The 17,378-nt window shown below is 42.6% G+C and overlaps 1 protein-coding gene and 1 pseudogene across 1 annotated transcript in view; both read left to right on the top strand.

Annotated features, from left to right (window-relative positions):
* The window catches only part of CEP170B (centrosomal protein 170B), a 79,946-nt gene extending 64,423 nt beyond the window's left edge, over positions 1 to 15,523 (top strand). The window contains exons 14-18 of the mRNA XM_066629489.1: positions 4,583 to 4,726; positions 5,285 to 5,373; positions 6,524 to 6,617; positions 7,605 to 7,656; positions 8,885 to 15,523. Coding sequence (XP_066485586.1) covers positions 4,583 to 4,726; positions 5,285 to 5,373; positions 6,524 to 6,617; positions 7,605 to 7,656; positions 8,885 to 9,123 — 618 coding nt within the window. The 3' untranslated portion in view covers positions 9,124 to 15,523. The remainder of the gene's footprint in view (positions 1 to 4,582; positions 4,727 to 5,284; positions 5,374 to 6,523; positions 6,618 to 7,604; positions 7,657 to 8,884) is intronic.
* LOC136638254 (5S ribosomal RNA) lies at positions 3,716 to 3,835 on the top strand (annotated as a pseudogene).
* Positions 15,524 to 17,378: the final 1,855 nt, after the last annotated feature.

The raw sequence follows: 17,378 nt of genomic DNA, 5'->3' as shown, positions 1-17,378 counted from the left end.
TCTGTTCAGTTTAAAGTGCCAGTAGGTACTGCTTCCTCTCAGTTGGATAGTTGCTTGACCGTGATTCTCACAGCTGCCTTGACACCCTCTCACGCATTCTAAAAAGCTTGTATTAAACCTTTTTGTTCTAGACCTATGTGACTTTGGGCACAATCCTAACCAGGTCTACTCAGAAGTAAGTCCTATTTTGTTCAGTGGGGCTTACTCTCAGGAAAGTGTGGTTAGGATTGCAGCCTTAGTTATTGAATTCTCTTTCCCTTGTCTGGCACTACTCACCTGTAGTTTATGACCTTCCACTGCCTGTCTCCCTGTAGTTCCTGCCCAGCAGCAGCATGGATGTCCTGCTGAGGCAGAACTGAGACAAGTAGTTACAAAGGGCCGCCTCTTAGCAGTAGAGTGCTTGTTTTGCATGCAGAAGGTCCTCTGTTAAGTCCTTGGCATCTCCAGTAGGGCTGGGTAAGACCCTTGTCTGAGGTTCTGTTGGTCAGTGGAGACAATACTGAGCTAAATAGACTAGTGGTCTGACTCAGTATATGGTAGTTGCAACTCCTCCTCCCTATTGAGGAAGAGTATTGACTGCCTGGTGGTACCAGTGACTGCATATTTGACTCCAAGCCTCAAATCAAGGGTAAAAAAGGTTTAACTAGCTGATAATACATGTTGTCTGCTCACCTTACCCCCACTGGATTTGTCATCTTGCACATCAAAAACCTAGTTCTGCTTTATTAATTGTTCTGCTGGTTCTTCATGTCAGCTTACCAAATGCCTTTAGCCCGGTGCTGTTGGCTGGGAGGATGATAGTTACTTTACCAGCAGATAATGGGTAATGTGAAATTCAGTTACATACTTGTAGATCTTGTTTTGCTGCTGCCATATAATGATTCTCCCTCTTATTTCTCAGTTTCACCTGGGCTTTGTATTACCTGTAAGTAAAATATTAATAGATACACCCAGCTTCCCCTAGAAAGCGAGATTAGTACAGAGCTATAGGCAGTTTTACATATGTGGTGCTTTGTAGACATGCAAGGTCCTGACCCTTTGATCTGGATGAAATATCAAAGACCTGCAGGTGAGACTGAGACTTGTTAACACGCATGCCTGTTCCAATCCGCTTTGCTAGATGCCTCTGATCATCTTGACACGATGGCATTTTATTCTGATAACGTAAGTGAAGATTCCTCTGTTTCTTGAAAAGCCAGAGAAAATTTAAGAATCAATTGTAAAAACACAGAGGAGGTTAAACCCTCTGTTCCTTTGTAGGAGGGATAAGCAACTGGAGACCTCTGGACCTTGAGGAATCCTGGCTACCTCCTTTGCATCATCACCGCAGATCCTAGAGAGATGTGTAGAGAGAATGGCAGCTTATAGTGCACTTTGAGGCCTCATTTCATTCCTATCCTTAGAGGGGCCTCCATGGAAACTAGTTACTGACCAACTGTTTACAGGCTTAAGCCATTGCTTCCCAGTGTTGCATATACACAGCAGGGAACAAATGTGTGCAGCTGTGGGCTGGGTAAAAATGGGTTAACCCCAACACCTAAGTAGCATCTCCTTCTTTGAACAGATGCTTGGGCTTAGGTTCTTCAAAGCGTCAGGAATCACCAAATTATTTTGCATCACTCTATTTCTACTTTGCGTAACTTTCAGGAAGGATATCAGGTTTCAGGTGTCCTTCAAAAAATTAAGCAGTAATTCTTGAGAGATTGAGAGTAATTCATAGAGGTTGAGGTCAGTGGTGTCACTAGGGCTTGTGTCATCTGGTGCAGGAGGCCAGTGTGTTACCCTGATGATGGACCTCCTCCCATGCAGTAGGTGGGTCAACACCCCAGGCGGTGGGCATGGTTTTGCACCATTGCCCCGCCCCAGAGGTATTTTTGGATATAACTTTTGATAGAAGTATTTCAGTGTGGTTTGTATCATTGCATTCTGCATGAAATTGTAAATTGAATATATATGATGGTATTATTAGAAAATACCAAGATTTTAAAAATTTTGACCAGTAGTGGTGTCACCCCCCCCATACATGTCACCCAATGCAACCTGCAGCCCCCTTGTCAGTTGTTGAGATGAGTGAGAGCCTAAAGCTCACTGGTAGAGGTCCTGATTTGCACATAGGAGGTTCTAGATTCACTCCCTGCCATCTCAAGTAGGATCTTTTGCAGCAGGACTGGGAAAGATCTCTGCTAAAGACCTTGAAGAGCTTCTGCCATTTAGAATAGATCTGGCCTAGACAGACCCAACTTAGTAGGAGGTCACTTTTTGTGTTTAGCTTGCATGTTGGAACTTCCTACAATAGAGTTGTTGCTTCTTTGATTTGACTTTTTCTCTCTCAGCTGCACTGTCCTGTACTTTGCGTTTCAGTTTGTTCTCTCTTACAAGTGTGCAAATTTTTCTAATCTTACACCCACAACTGATCTCTCTATGTTTTGTTTCCTTCTCCTATTTTAAATACAGATTACGCATACATCTTTGCGAGCAGCAATTCCATCCCAGGTGCATTTTCCATCCCATTCTTTTTCAAGCACAGTAGCGTTCTCTTAAAGTTGCTTTCTGCCTCATTAGGTTGATCTGTTTGAAGTAAGAATGTAGTGGCCTTTTTAATCTTCCTGAACTTTTCAATATCTGTATTTTCTTACTTTTTCTCGCTTCTTCTCTGTGGATATTTATCACTTCATCTTCTGTACATTTGGGCATAACTGCTACCTGGCATGGATGCTTTTAGAGACCTTAGTACATCCTCTATTTATACAGTTCTTTATCTTCTGATTTTGTGGGGTAATGATGGTACGACATGATGGGGTGCATGTGTTATCCAGGCCATTAGATCTTATGGCAATGATTCTCAAACTTTTTAGCACTGGGATCCACTTTTTACAAAGACAGTCTGCCAGGAGCCACCAGAAGTGATGGCAATAACTTGGAAGTGATGTCTTGGCCAAAAGTGACACAATCAATTTAGGCTTCAAACTTAAACTGTGATCAGCCAAAGGTCCCATTACACAGCAAGCTTGTGCTGTTATTTTGCACAGCTCGGAGTTCAAACATTCCAGCCTGTAAGTCAAAGCAGAACACAGACTTGTATCATTCTCCAACCATATAGTCTCCCTCTCCAGCGTCCTGTCTTCCCACACATTTAGGGCAAAACACCATGCCTTTCTCCAACTGGGAGCCTGTCATGTCCAACAGCTCTATACCCTGTATTTTCAGCTCTGTAACTGAGCTAGGTGCTGCGCTGCCCACCGGAAATTGTCTCGTGACTGCCTTATGGCAAACATTTTCTTATGGTAAATACATAGAGGCTAAGGAGTGAGGCAGGCACAATCCTGCTAGCTGACTTCAACCACATGTTGACTTTACTCTGTGACAAAATGAGTGCATATAATTGATACAAAATAGTATAGAAATAGCCATTGGTTAAATTGAGTAGTTGCCTGTGCAAAATGTGTTGTGCTATTAGATGGTTTTAACATACTATTTTAACTGAAGCTGATTAAAATGCTGAAAAAGCATCAAAATTTTGGAAGGACCAAGTGGCCACCTAAGACCTGAAATACACTTAACACAGAGATTCCACTGAAAACAATATTAAGTCCTTAATATTAAGTCCTTTCCTTTTGTACATGCTAACCACTGCTGTGTCTCATTGATGGGTTCACGCGGCTTCGAATAATGCTGTGTAACAAAATCTGAATAATTTCATGTTTATCTAAATATTTCAGACAGCAACTGTTACCCTGCACATGCCCAATCTCATCTGATCTTGGAAGCTAAGCAGGGTCAGGCCTGGTTAGTACTTGGTTGGGAGACCGCCTGGGAATACTGGGTGCTGTAGGCTTATACCATAGTCTTTCGAGACTGAAGGTTGCCAACCAACCAAATATTTCAATGTTTCTGAATTAATGTTGGTGCAAGAATTGCAAGAGCGTCGCTATTTTTGACATAGCGTCAATAGTTTAGCCAGAATTTACGCTGTTCAATTGTATTCTGTGACATGGATTACAATGCATGCAAACTCATAATTTAAGATAACTAAACAAGTGTTGATGATGCCAAAAAAAAACTAAGATTATGATGGGAATTGGTGCCTTTGTATAAGAAACCTGAAAAAATTCAACATAAACAGTGTTTGTGTTGCACACATAGGTTGGCCCTGATGGAGTTCTGAGTAGTTGGTAGAACTTGGCTATGTAAAAGAAGTGAACGTCGCAATAAAGTTTCTGCAGCTGAACCTGCGGAAGGATCATTAAAGGGAAAACATTTCCATACCATATTCTCTATCACTCACCCTGTGATCACCCTGTAAGCTTTCCCCCTAGTGACAGTTAATGTGGAACTGAGGAAAGTCCATATGCCATGATGTTGTATCACGGGTACGAGCAGGGGAGCACATGAGACAAGAGTGTCATTTTCAGTAGTACTTCTCTTGTCATACATAATGTGTAGTCTCAGTTCTGTTTCATTTAGAAATAGGATTGGAGGATAACATTGTATTTGCCTGTTTATTTCATCCTACATTTTGCTCCTCTGCTCTGAACTGAATATAACTGTTGTTCATCTGATTACTCATTATGTATCCCTCAAGCTGGTGCAGCACATACCAGAAGCAAGCCTGAATTACCAGAAAGTACCTCCTGGTTCAACGGGATTCCATGATTTTGACCAAAATATGAATGACAGTCGAGACGACGATCTCATGAGGAAAACGAGGATACGAAACAGGGAAGAGGCAAGTTCATCTGTCTATATTTGATGCCTGTGTATTCAGTCAAACCTCTGCACACAGCAGTACCTTGCTGCTAAGGGACCAGAGCATGGATGAATATCAAAAGCATAGCCTTATTTAGCTTGCAAATTTATTTGGGCCAGGGGGAAAAAAACAACTATATAGCACATGCAAATGCATGTGAAACCTAAATAAACAGAAATAAAAGAAAAATAAACGTGAGAATGTTGACTAACGTCACAGAAGGGTCATTGAAATCAAACGGAATATTGGCCAGGATCCAACACTCCCAGTGCATAGGAGGAGATTCTCATGCAGTCCTTTGGATTCCGTTTATTAGCATTTATCAGATCAAGCTTTAATCTACAAGACAATACTACAGGAGAATATAGTCTTCTCTATTCCCCTGTATTACTAACACAAGGACATGCTTCGGCTGAAATCTCACAAATTATCTTCCAGGTGCAGGAATATAGTCCTATTGCAATAACACTTCTGATAAATGTCTACCTATTGGTGAAGGAAAGGCTGCCATTGTGGTTTATTCTGCTTATGTTTCAGGTGATCTTTGACAACCTGATGCTAAACCCAGTGTCCCAGTTATCTCACACCATTCGTGAAAACACAGAGAACCTGGCAGAGAAAATGAAGTGAGTGATGTCCTCACTCTGCTTGTCCTGTGTTGGTAGTGACAGACCCCTAATGCTTTGCCTGACTCTTACTGCGAAGGAATAATATAATAATATAATAATATACAGTATTTATATACCGCCTTTCTTGGTCTTTATTCAAGACTTTATTCAAGGCGGTTTGCACAGGCAGGCTTATTAAATCCACGCAGGAATTTTTACAAATTGAAAGAAGGTTCTCTCTTTCAAGAACCACCACATTCAAGGTGTTACACTCCGATCTGGTTTAACATTCTGGCCTCCATCCTCCCACGCTCCGAGCAGATGGAACAGTTCAGCTGCAGCTTGCCAGCTGATTCAAGGTCGCACGGTGCCGGTGGCCTCGAACTGGCGACCTTGTGGATGTTAATCTTCAGGCAAATGGAGGCTCTACCCTCTAGACCAGACCTCCTGCCCACAAGGAACGCACTTGTGAAATGAGTTTTTTTATTTGATACGGTTGACATTGGGGGAATGACAAGGCTAAGGATGTGTTCAGCTGAGTTCTGTCAACCCCATTGCTGAGCTGTGATGATGACATCGTGGTTTGGTTAAACCACAGCTCTGGTGCTTATTCACACCTTGAGCTTTGGTTTAACTGTGGTTAACATGTAACTATGGTTAGACTAATATTTGGAACTGAGATTCAGTTAGCACAGTTAAAACACAGCTCCTGGTTCAGACAAGTCACAGAGCAAGCTCTTCAGGTGGCCTCATGGCTAGGCTAGCCCTGAAATGAAACAAATATAAGAAGTGGGGGGAACCTGTAAGGGCCAATGTGGGTAAATTTTTGTACTTGGTGGCCACATTAAATTTTGTTTCCTGAAGCCTCCCAGTTCTTGATAGTCTCGTTCGTGTGCATTTTCCACCAGAAGCACAATTTCTTCATTAAAATGATAACAGTGCTGCGTCTTGATGGGTCTCCAGCATACTGATCAATAATAATAGCTGAACATTAAGCTATAGTGGGTCCCTAGGAGCCACTGTAAGATATTAGTCTATCAAGGGATTACTGCATGCTGAGAAACTTCACTTGCTTGTCCTAAGATAGTTTATTGCTTTATATGATATATTCCTAAACACTTTTTGGGGCCCTTTTTGACAAAATATAACCGTTACGTGTGTTTGTCAGAATTCTTTTCCAGAATACCGAACGGACATGGGAGGAGATAGAGGCCAAAATTAACTCTGAAAATGAAGTGCCAATTCTAAAGACTTCAAACAAGGTGGGAAATATTTTGTCCTAAATCAGGAAGGCTTGCTTTCAAAAGTGGTGATTATTTGTTTAAAAAAAAAAAAGGTGCTGTAAGTTAAATCACCCACCGTCAACGTAACACAAGGCGGCATACAAAATACCATTGTAATACAAAGATAAAAGTTATTGTATCTGTGGGGCATCTGTTCCTGGACCCCCTTGGATACCAAAACTCATGGATAATAGAAGCCGTGGGTCGGACCTCAAGGACCTCCCACGCATGACCAGAAACACCTTCCGATCACATCTGGGAGATGTTCTGAGGTCCAGCGTGGCATGCATCCTCAGTAATGGAAACTTGAAATCAGAGTCCTAACCAAGCCTTCTTAAAGAAAATTGTCTTCTCCATCCACCTAAAAGTAGGCAGTATGAGGGAGCCAGGCTGAGTTCTCATGGGAAGCTGTTTCAAACAGGATTACTTGGAGCAAGGAGTTCCATGTTTTGCGCACCACAACAAAACCGTTTCCTGCATTTCCATCAACTGTAAAACTACCCTTGTTTTATTGTTAACCTAAATCCTCAATTTTCAAACTTCATTTTTACCACTAACTTTGTTTTTCACATGGAAGACTCCCCAATCCCCCCCCCCGAAATGTGAACAATGGGGATGTATAACAGGACTTTCTTGGTAGTATGCCCAGACTATGGAACTCATTGCCCAAGGAAACCCATTCACTGAGTGCATTTAGGTAGTGAGTGAAGCCTGTGCTATTTGAATGAGCTTTCATGGTGCTGCTTCATGGTGATCTTTGTACCTGCTGTAGTTTTTTTTAGTGTTGAGGCTCCTGTAGGGGGTGGTTGGTTACTAGTTTACTGTTCAATTATTTTATTGTGTGTGCAGACTGATGTAAGTCATTCTGGATGGCCAGTTGGGAGAAGAAGCTGTGGGGTAAGATTCAGAAGACCAAAATAAGTTTCTAATAAACAATGAAATAACTTTGCTGTTCTTTATTGCCAGGAAATCAGCTCTATTCTGAAGGAGCTACGAAGAGTTCAGAAACAACTTGAAGGTTGGCTATATTTTGTCTGCCCTATTTCAATTAAATACAATAGATGGTTTATAATACTGGTCTTTGTGTAAAGAGCCAATGGGAGACGAGGAAGAGGAAGCAGCTAGTTAAGAACATAAGAACAGCCCCACTGGATCAGGTCATAGGCCCATCTAGTACAGCTTCCTGTATCTCACAGCGGCCCACCAAATGCCCCAGGGAGCACACCAGATAACAAGAGACCTCATCCTGGTGCCCTCCCTTGCATCTGGCATTCTGACATAACCCATTTCTAAAATCAGGAGGTTGCACATACACTTCATGGCTTGTAACCCATAATGGATTTTTCCTCCAGAAACTTGTCCAATCCCCTTTTAAAGGCATCAAGGCTAGATGCCATCACCACATCCTGTGGCAAGGAGTTCCACAGACCAACCACACGCTGAGTAAAGAAATATTTTCTTTTGTCTGTTCTAACTCTCCCAACACTCAATTTTAGTGAATGTCCCCTGGTTCTGGTGTTATGTGAGAGTGTAAAGAGCATCTCTTTATCCACTCTGTTCATCCCCTGCATAATTTTGTATGTCTCAATCATGTCCCCCCTCAGGCGTCTCTTTTCTAGGCTGAAGAGGCCCAAACGCCTTAGCCTTTCCTCATAAGGAAGGTGCCCAGCCCAGTAATCATCTTAGTCTCTCTCTTTTTGCACCTTTTCCATTTCCACTATGTCTTTTTGAGATGCGGCGACCAGAACTGGACACAATACTCCAGGTATAGTTCTGTTCAGGACTCTGCACAGCAAAGGTTACTGAGGAGGGAGACCCCCCCACAGTCTCTACAGGTGCAGCAAAGTGCAGAGAAGGCTTAGGCTTGCACTGTCAATCTCCCACCTGCCACTTGGAAATGATGCTGTGTACCTTATAGGATTTTTATAAGAATTACAACCAGTTGCTTGAAAGCACTATACAAATGTATGTATTAATATTAACAATCTTACATCCCCCCAGTTGGTATTGGCCAGAAACAGGCAAACAAAAGGCTACACTCTGTCCCTTGTCACAACTGCAGTTCAAATAATCACCTCCAGCAGACTTTAGAGGTCTTAAAAGTTGCGTCTGGTTTGGTTCTTATTGAACATAAGAACGGCAAGCAGAATATGTGAAGCAAGAGGAATATGTGCATGTGTGAACCCTCAGCCCCTTTCTTGTCTTCTAGTTCAGGCTGATCCTACTTTTCATCCTCTTTTCTGCAGTTATAAACGCCATCATCGATCCAAGCGGAAACTTGGATGTCATCACCAATAATAAAACCTCTTCTGCTACCACACCATCCGCAGCTGCTAAAGTCAGGACTGCCAACAACATTTCTGGGTCTGTGTTGGAGGCTTTGTCCCCCGTCAAGAAAAGGAATTTCACACAGAAATCGAACTTTGGTACTTCTAGTCTGCAGGACGCTAACTTTGTTCCAGATGGGGAGAAATACGTGATCTGAAAGAATATTTTCTATGGCTTAACTCTTGTATGTACTTTACTGTGACGTTAGTATTGTGTATGAGTGATTGTGGACAAGTCCGTGTGGAGCCGCAGTTTAGATTGCTAAAACATTGCACAAAAAAAGACAAATACGGTACAATCTATGCTGTGTGGGGATGAATGGCAGGCCTATGTATATGCCTTTCGAAACAAAAAAGACAAGCACTGTGGAACAGCACACATTCAGCATAGAGGCAGGCTCCAATTTTTTTATAGACAGCTACCAGTAATTCATCCAATGTGCCATAGCAAATCAGCTTTGTGTGTTCTTCACTCTGTACTGGCAAAGCTCTAACGTGTTCCTGTATTTAACCTGTTTATAGCTATCTGTTTAGTTGTATAGAGACTCCCATTTTGAAAATGTACCCTTTGGGGGCAATGGCTGGCTGGTGCTGTATATTTAATTTTAAAATCAGAGTGTTAATCAACTTTCATACTTGTTGATTGAGTGGAAAGTTTCTTTCAGAAATCCAAGAGAAGTTAAGTTGCATACTTCTTCAATGAAAAACCATTAGGTGATAATTGCATCATTCCACTTCTGATCATACAGCTTTCACTGTTTCACTGGGAACGGGTAATAAAAAATGCAAATGATGGAGAGTGCCAGAGCTTAACGTTGCATTTACTTCTTATGTCAGTTCTTAAAAGATTCCAAATGGATAGGTCTGGAGGAAATAAATCAGTGGCTAGGTCAGGATTTGGTGTAGTGAGGTTGCCAAATTTTTATTCTTTTATGCTTTTATGCCATCAAAATGCATTTTTAATACAATCCACAAAACCCTGCTTCCTGCAAATGAGATTTAATGTGTGAACGCTCCATAGCTGCACAGTTAAGGGTTTAAATCATGAACCCACTTTCATGCTTCTGAAACTCGGTGATATTCGCAGACAACTTAGGCTGCAGTCCTATACATACTTTCCTGGGACTTACTCCTGAGTGGACATGCATAGGATTGTGATGTTAAGACTGTAAGAACATGAGCCACATTGCACCTGTAGGCAAGGCTGGTCCTAGGTTCATTTCACCCAATCGGGCCACATGCATTGAGGGGTCCCCATGCGAGGCCAAGGAACAGATCAAATGGAATGTCGCCGCTGGTTGGCCGTGCCCATCTGCCCCTGAGTCCGTTTGGCCCGAAAAAGCCCCCAGAAACTTTTGGCAGTGACATCATCTTGGCACTGCCACCTACTTTTGGATTGTGCGCTTCACCTGCTACTCACCTTGGCAAATAGAGGGGCCGTGGGCAGGTGGGGACCCCGTGATAAACTGTTGCATCAGGCCCCACAGCTCCTAAGGCCGGCCCTGCTGGTCGGAGTCCAAGGTATGGGCTAGCTCCTCATCTGGCCTTCTCCTGAACTTTTGGAGCCCTTGGGCACAAGGCACACTCAACGGGCTCCCTTTAAAACTGCTAGAGGTGGAGTGTGCCAGCTGAGAATTCTCTCTGTGACTTCAGCTTTCTTTGATGCCTTGTGCAAATGAAGATCGCTGTTCCCTTGAGGCAGCGGACCCTTCCCTGCAGCTGGGTCTCCAGGAAATGCCTGTCTTTGTTATCTTCTGGAGCTGGTCACAAGGCTTGGAAGACCACCATTCTGGCAACATTTACCTCTACTCTCCAAAATATAGGTTGGAGATAACGAAAGCTGCTACAAAGAATGGTGAGATTTTTGCCATCGCCTAACATGCACAAATGCGACTACCAGGAGTACGTCCACCAGTGTTAACAGCTGATGTATTCTTTAAGTGGGTTCATAATTTCAGCCTAGCATGTTCTCTGCGTTACTATATGTTTAACTTATTTGATACAATGCTGAATGTGTTATGGTACTTCATGCCAAACTTTGGACTGTAATTTGGACCGGCAGAGCGCTTTGAGGATCCATGGTCTCAAGCAAAAATAATAATTGATGCTTGTTTCTCTGCTGTTAGTCAAAGCTGTAGTTTAAGCCTCCATTCACTTCTGTTGCTCCTGCCGTCCGATTCCTGTTGAATCCAGATATGTGAACCTAACTGGGCTTGTGGGAAACAAATGTGTCAAGTGGCTGGCTTTTAAATGCAGTATTATTGGTCTGATGTTATGTTTCAGACCATCATAGTTTTGGATAATACCATGGATAATTTTACAGCAGTGCTGAAGTGTGTGCTAGTTAAAACACCAGCTTTTTAAAATTAAAAGGAAAAAAAAAATTTGTTTTCCACTTCTAGTTGCCAAAGTTTAAACAATTAGTGCTGGCTTACAGGGAGGGGGAAATGGCACTTCTCACTTTTGAAAATGCTTGGTGCCAATTGGCAAAGCAAAATCTTTTCTGCTTGTAAAATCTTTTCTGCCTGTTGTAACATTTTTCTTCTCCTGAGTAGTCACTAAAAAAGAAAGCAAGAAAGGAAACTATCTGTTCTTTCTTGTTGGAGATGGGCAAGTTTCAGCTGGAATTTCAGCTGGAAAATATGTGCTGGGTATAATTTTGTGAATGAAAAAGGCTTTCCCAAGCATAAAATGTGCATGGCTTCATGCTCTGCTTTCATTCGAGGGATTCGTTGTCCCATGGCAGTGGACATGCTTTGTGTGCAGAAAGTCCCAAGCTCAAATCTCAGCATTTCCAGTTAGCAGTAGCAGGATGGGGCAAGATTGCTCCTGGAATATCTAGAGAGCCACTGCTGGGCCGGGTAAGCAGTGCTGAGCTAGGAGGACTAGTGGTATAAGGCAGCTTCATAGAAGATTCCTGGGGACAGAAAGAGGATCCGTTTCAGTTCTTCCTTGCCCCACCTTGTGCATAAAGATTTTTGTCCATGTGAAAAGGAACACAAATGAAGCATAAGCAGCCAGAACTAGTCTTTAAAAGGTATTTACTAAAGCAAAGGGATTTTGCTGATACAGTGGCATTGCTGGGGTAGCATCGCCCAGTCCGGAGCCTGGCAACCTGGAAGTTTGGCGGTGTTGTGATGACATCATCACGTCACATGTCACTTCTGGTCTGCTGGGCTTCCACTACCAAAGGGAGGAGAAGCCAGCTGTGGTATGCCTGGTGTGCATCCCGATGTGTGTCTGCTCCAGCCACGGCAAGCACTGGTGTCTCTCCCGCCTGCTGCAATGACTGAGCCTCCTCCTGGGTGAGCTGAGGCATGTCTAAGGCTGATGCAGCCAGGGCAGGAGAGATGTTGGCACTCCCTTAGCACCCTCTTATGGATGGCACCCAGTTGGCGCCCTCTGTCGCTATGCCGCTGTGCAAATTCCACACCAATAAATGCAGTGGATATGGTGCATCTAAATGACTATTTGCAAAATGATAATAGAATACTAGAGCATGCTGCTTTGTAAGCTGGCTGTCTTTATGATCCTGGCAAGAGATGAGGAGCACTTTTACCATTCCAATGACTTCCTTATATTCTTCTTCAGTTGCAGATATGTAATAACGTTCACTTTACCGCTTGCCAGGGTGATTTGGACAGAAGAGTGGCTGAGTATATACACATTAAGTGGTAGATTATTACATGGTGCAAGGGGTGAATCTGTGTTCACCCTAATTGGGACTAAAATTATGGACAAAAGATTTTATACTTTCAGAAGGATTTGCTGACCTGTTTTTCTTTGAAATTGAACAGAATGGAATGATTGTCTCTGACATATGCTGTATTAGTCTAGCAAATCCCCAGTTGCTGGATTGTTATATTAGGGAGGGCTAGAAAGAGGGGGCTTGCTGTAGCTGGAACCACATTGGTATTGAGAGCTGGGATGGTGGGTCAAGAGTCTGGATGCGTCAAATAATGAAAATGGCTAGCCCATTAAATTGGATAAAAAATAGCTCATTAAAAGCTGGAAGTGAAATTGCTCTGGCAAAATAACAAAACATATGGCCTTCATATATTGTTCTAACTGCTTTTGAGAAGATTCATGCTGAACAATTGGTTTTTGTCTTTTGGCATGTGTTGTTCTTAGAGACTTGGCTGCAGGGGCTTAAATAACACAAGTGCTGCTCTTGCTGTTGAGACATGCAGCAAAGGTTTCTGGTCCTCTTCCTCTTAGAGTTCAGGTGGAGGAGTTATTTATTCAGTTTTCTTGCTTTAGTTTCACGTGGTGACTGCTCACAAGCTCACCAATGGGCACATCCAGCAATGTTAGGGAGACATCTTTAGATCTGGGCATGAGGCAAGTTAAATTGGTGACTGTGCAATCAATAAAATCTGGCAGAAGTGAAAAGTTCATGTTGGATAGTGGGATGTGCTAAATGAACTTTGCCATGTGACCAAACATTTGCCTCCAGGTGGCTTTGCCTAAGCCCCATTGTAAACTTGTATGCAGTCCTAAAAGTAGTAACTACTTATTGGAATACACCCTTATGTAAACTTATCAATTTTTGCCCCCATGGCCATGATTTAGTTCAGTGGGAGTATCCCAGGAGCTACTCAACTTACTTCTAAAGGACATGTCCAGAGATCACAGTGCTTGCCACTCCTTCAATTCTTCACCATATGTGAACACAGACTGGTTTTGCATCTCTAGTTGCTAGCCCCAAGTATAAATATGATTCTCAGTGTGCCTGGCCAGGTGGCACAAGTGACTTTGATCCTGCTCTCTCACTACATGTAGTCTCTAAATTACTCTAAGCCAGGCCTGTGTGTGTATTATTAGAGTTTAGTCTCCCATTACCAGATGTAATTAAGCCAAAGAGGAAGCCACATAACTCCCCATCTTTGAGTTCTTCTGTGCACTTGTTAGTTCCCAGTTTTTATATGCTGTATACAGTCTTGTTAAACCTTCCTCTTGCTACTTTTGAATAGCCTAGGTTCCATTTACTTGAGTTTTTGTGTTTTTAGTTTCTGGTGTTTCTGGGTTATTCCACTGGCTAAAGTCACCTCTTTCTGTTTTTTTAATGTGTTTTTTGTGTGTGTGCATGTTTTGTTATATATGTTTTTTTTTTTTTTAAATCTTGACTAGTAAGTTTCAGAGGAACAAAAACCCCACTTGCTGTTGAAATTCGATGGTGACTTGGGTGTCTGATTGCCTCAGGATTTCTTCTGAAAACTTTGATTCTATAAACTTGAAAAAATGTACTTTTTAGGTTACGTTAGAATGTTATTATTTTGTTATTCCATTTTAATGGAAAGAATGTACATTTCTCAAGAGAATGCCTGCCTGCTTTGGGAGAATGATTATGCTGTTGATGACAATAAAACTGAATGAAGCAGTAATTCACAGGGCCCTTTTTTCCCCAGGTCAAATGCTTTGCCCAAGTTTGAACTGTTTTGTTGTTAACTGACCAGGTGTCCACATGATGGACCAGTGTGTCTGGGTTCCATTCACTCCAAAAGTTCTCCAGAGGGTTGTTCACAAGATCACAGACTGAACATGCCCATTGGGAAACGATCAAGCTGTGTGTGTTTTGAACCTCAGGAACACTTGAAATGCAAATTAGCTCTGAGGTCATTTCACACTTTACATATAGGCAAAACCGGGTTTGCCACAGATCACACACTTGTTAAGGAGCTGCAGGCAACCACAGTTTTTTGACAAGTGTATAATATGATACAAGTTTTCCTTAACTCAGCACTACATTTTAGTTATACACTTACTGCAGTGGTTCCCAAAGTTTTTTGACTAGCAGCCTATTGGGCCATTGGCAACGGCTCTCTATTAAGGCTACAGTCCTATACATTGTATAGGGTGATAGGTTTTTCATGAGGATTCTGTGGCACCCCTGCCTGTTTTCAGCGGGGAGCCCTAGCTCACAGTTTGGGAACCACTCACTTAATGTCTTAAGTGTACATGTAAAAACTATTTGGTGCAGATGACCCCTAAGTCATTTTTAATGAGGAAAAGAAAATGTTTTCTTTGAATGTTTACAGACAACCCTACTTGTAAGAAAAAGGTGCAAGAGTCTACTGATTTTATTTCCTTCCTTTTAGCGAATCAGTGCTAGAATATTTTTCTTTCTTTTTTTAAATCCAAAAGTATGTATAACTTTGCAGCTGTAAATATATAAACTACCTGTTCACTTTCTGACGTGCTCCTTGCTGAACTGTGCCTAACTATCTGCTGTCGTAAATGCTGCTGAAACCATGTCTGCCGCTCAAGAACAGTCACTGAGTCATCCATTCCATTTGCATGCAGCACAAAATACCAGCTGAGCTGTATGAGTAAAGCTGAAATTCAACTTTGTATAATTCAGAGCTGTTTAATAAATAACTTGTCTTTTCATTCATTCCCACACCCTTTATTTGAAATACTATGTATAATTTCGAGATTCATCTTCTCCAACCCATGGACAGTGGGGCTTTTTTTCCTTTTGGAAATTTTTCTTTAAAAAAATTGTAATTTATTGGTTTACAGGCAATTATCTGTACATTTTTGTTCCAAAGTGATGTTGTGGATGTCTTTAAAAACAAAATAAATGGTTATTTTATACAATTTTATCATAAATTTACTATAATAAATCGTTCTCTTTTTTTTCCATGCGACAGTATGTTATAATTTCTGGAGTCCTTTCTGAGTGTTTCAGCTTTACAGAATGGAAGCAAATGCGGTGGAGTGAGTGAACAGGGTGGAAAATATAACCTAATTCTGTGCAGACCAGCAAGTGAGTAAAAAGTACACATGAAGGGGGGTTCGGGGCTTATGCTTGCTGGATTCAACCGCAACCTACATGCATGGATTATAAATCCTGAACAGGGATTGACACATCTCCATTCCAACATTTTTAGCTTATTTTTTTATCTGGCCATTTGCACCCTGCCTTTCTGTCCCCGGAGAGACCTCCAATGTGGCTTATGTCAATTTTAAGAACAGAATATTAGAATAATCAAACAGCTTGGAATAAACAAAAACGATATGTTGTTGTTGTTGTTGGCAACCTTCAGCCTCGAAAGACTATGGTATCGCGCTCTGAAAGGTGGTTCCTCTCCAGTGCGCGAAGCCTGGGTAAAGAAGGTATGGAGGATAGGCAGCAAATCCCCCCTCTCCACGTCGCTGGAATGATCCAATGGAAAGGCAGAAGCCAATACGGTTGGTTCCAGTGGCGTCGCAGGAGTTGCCAGAGTGTGACTGTGTACAGCCACGAACTGCCTCAGGGACTCTGGCTCCTGATTTTGCCTCGAGGTTGACTTCTGAAGCCTTTTCCACAACTGGATGTAGCCACAAGGCAGTGGAGGTTTGGGATCAGAGTTTTCCTTCTCTTAGATGAGCTGCCTTTCCAGGCTGACAAAACCATCCAATACCAAATATCCAATTGAGTGGGGAGACCAACTATGAGAAGCAGGGAAAACAACATACTGGTAGATCTATCCATTACAACCATCCCAAACAAAGGAGATCAAACAGAAGAACATCTGGGGGGAAAAAACTACTAGGAAAGTACCCCATGGGTACTCGGTTAAATTGCAGCAGAGCCTGCAAGCAATCAGATGTGACAACTCACTGAACTACCCATGAACATAACCTAGACCAGGTGTGGCCAACCCACAGCACCCCACATGCCACTTTTAATGTAGAGAATCTTTGAACATGCTACTCTACCTGCCTCTGGAGGCTCCTCGGCTGGTTTTGATGCCCTGTGCTGTTGAGAGGGGGTGGGGCCCGGCACTGTGCTTTGTCCTGCCCAGCTGCTCCAAATGCCCCTTTGGCAACCGGGGCATCTGACTGCATGGACTGGCTTGGCACAAAGGCTGCTGCCGAGCCAGGGCTAGCACATGTAAGTTGACTGTCAGTTGCCTGTGCCAAATGCTTGGATCGAGAGGTAGCACCCCAGCATGCCTTGGTCATGGGTGACTAGCAGCCGACCAGCCTGTGCTAGCCATGGCTCAGAAGTGGCCTTTTCGCTGAGCTAGTTTGTGAGATTGGGCACAGAAGCTTTGCCAGGTCACCGATGGGAGGATTGGTTCTGCTACACGTGACATTGTCTGTGTGCCATTAGTGACGTGTCTTTCTGAAAAGCAGCTTTGCTAGAGGGCTGTGTATTCCAGCTGACGAGTCTGGGGATTGAAATGTTTCAGAAACCTACCAAATCTGTTTTGCCAGAGGCAACAGTGGGGTAAAAGAAAAAACATAAGAGTCCTGCTGCATCAGGCCAAAGGCCCATCTAGTCCAGCTTCCTGTATCTCACAGTGGCCCACCAAATGCTTCAGGGAGCACAAAAGACAGCAAGACACAATCTGCATTGTGGTGCCCTACTCTCCATCTGGCATTTTGAGGTAGCCTACTTCTAAAATCAGGAGCTTTGCACACA

This window comes from Tiliqua scincoides, chromosome 1, assembly GCF_035046505.1.
Source record: "Tiliqua scincoides isolate rTilSci1 chromosome 1, rTilSci1.hap2, whole genome shotgun sequence".
Lineage (NCBI taxonomy): Eukaryota > Metazoa > Chordata > Lepidosauria > Squamata > Scincidae > Tiliqua > Tiliqua scincoides.
This window is presented reverse-complemented; position numbering and strand designations above follow the sequence as displayed.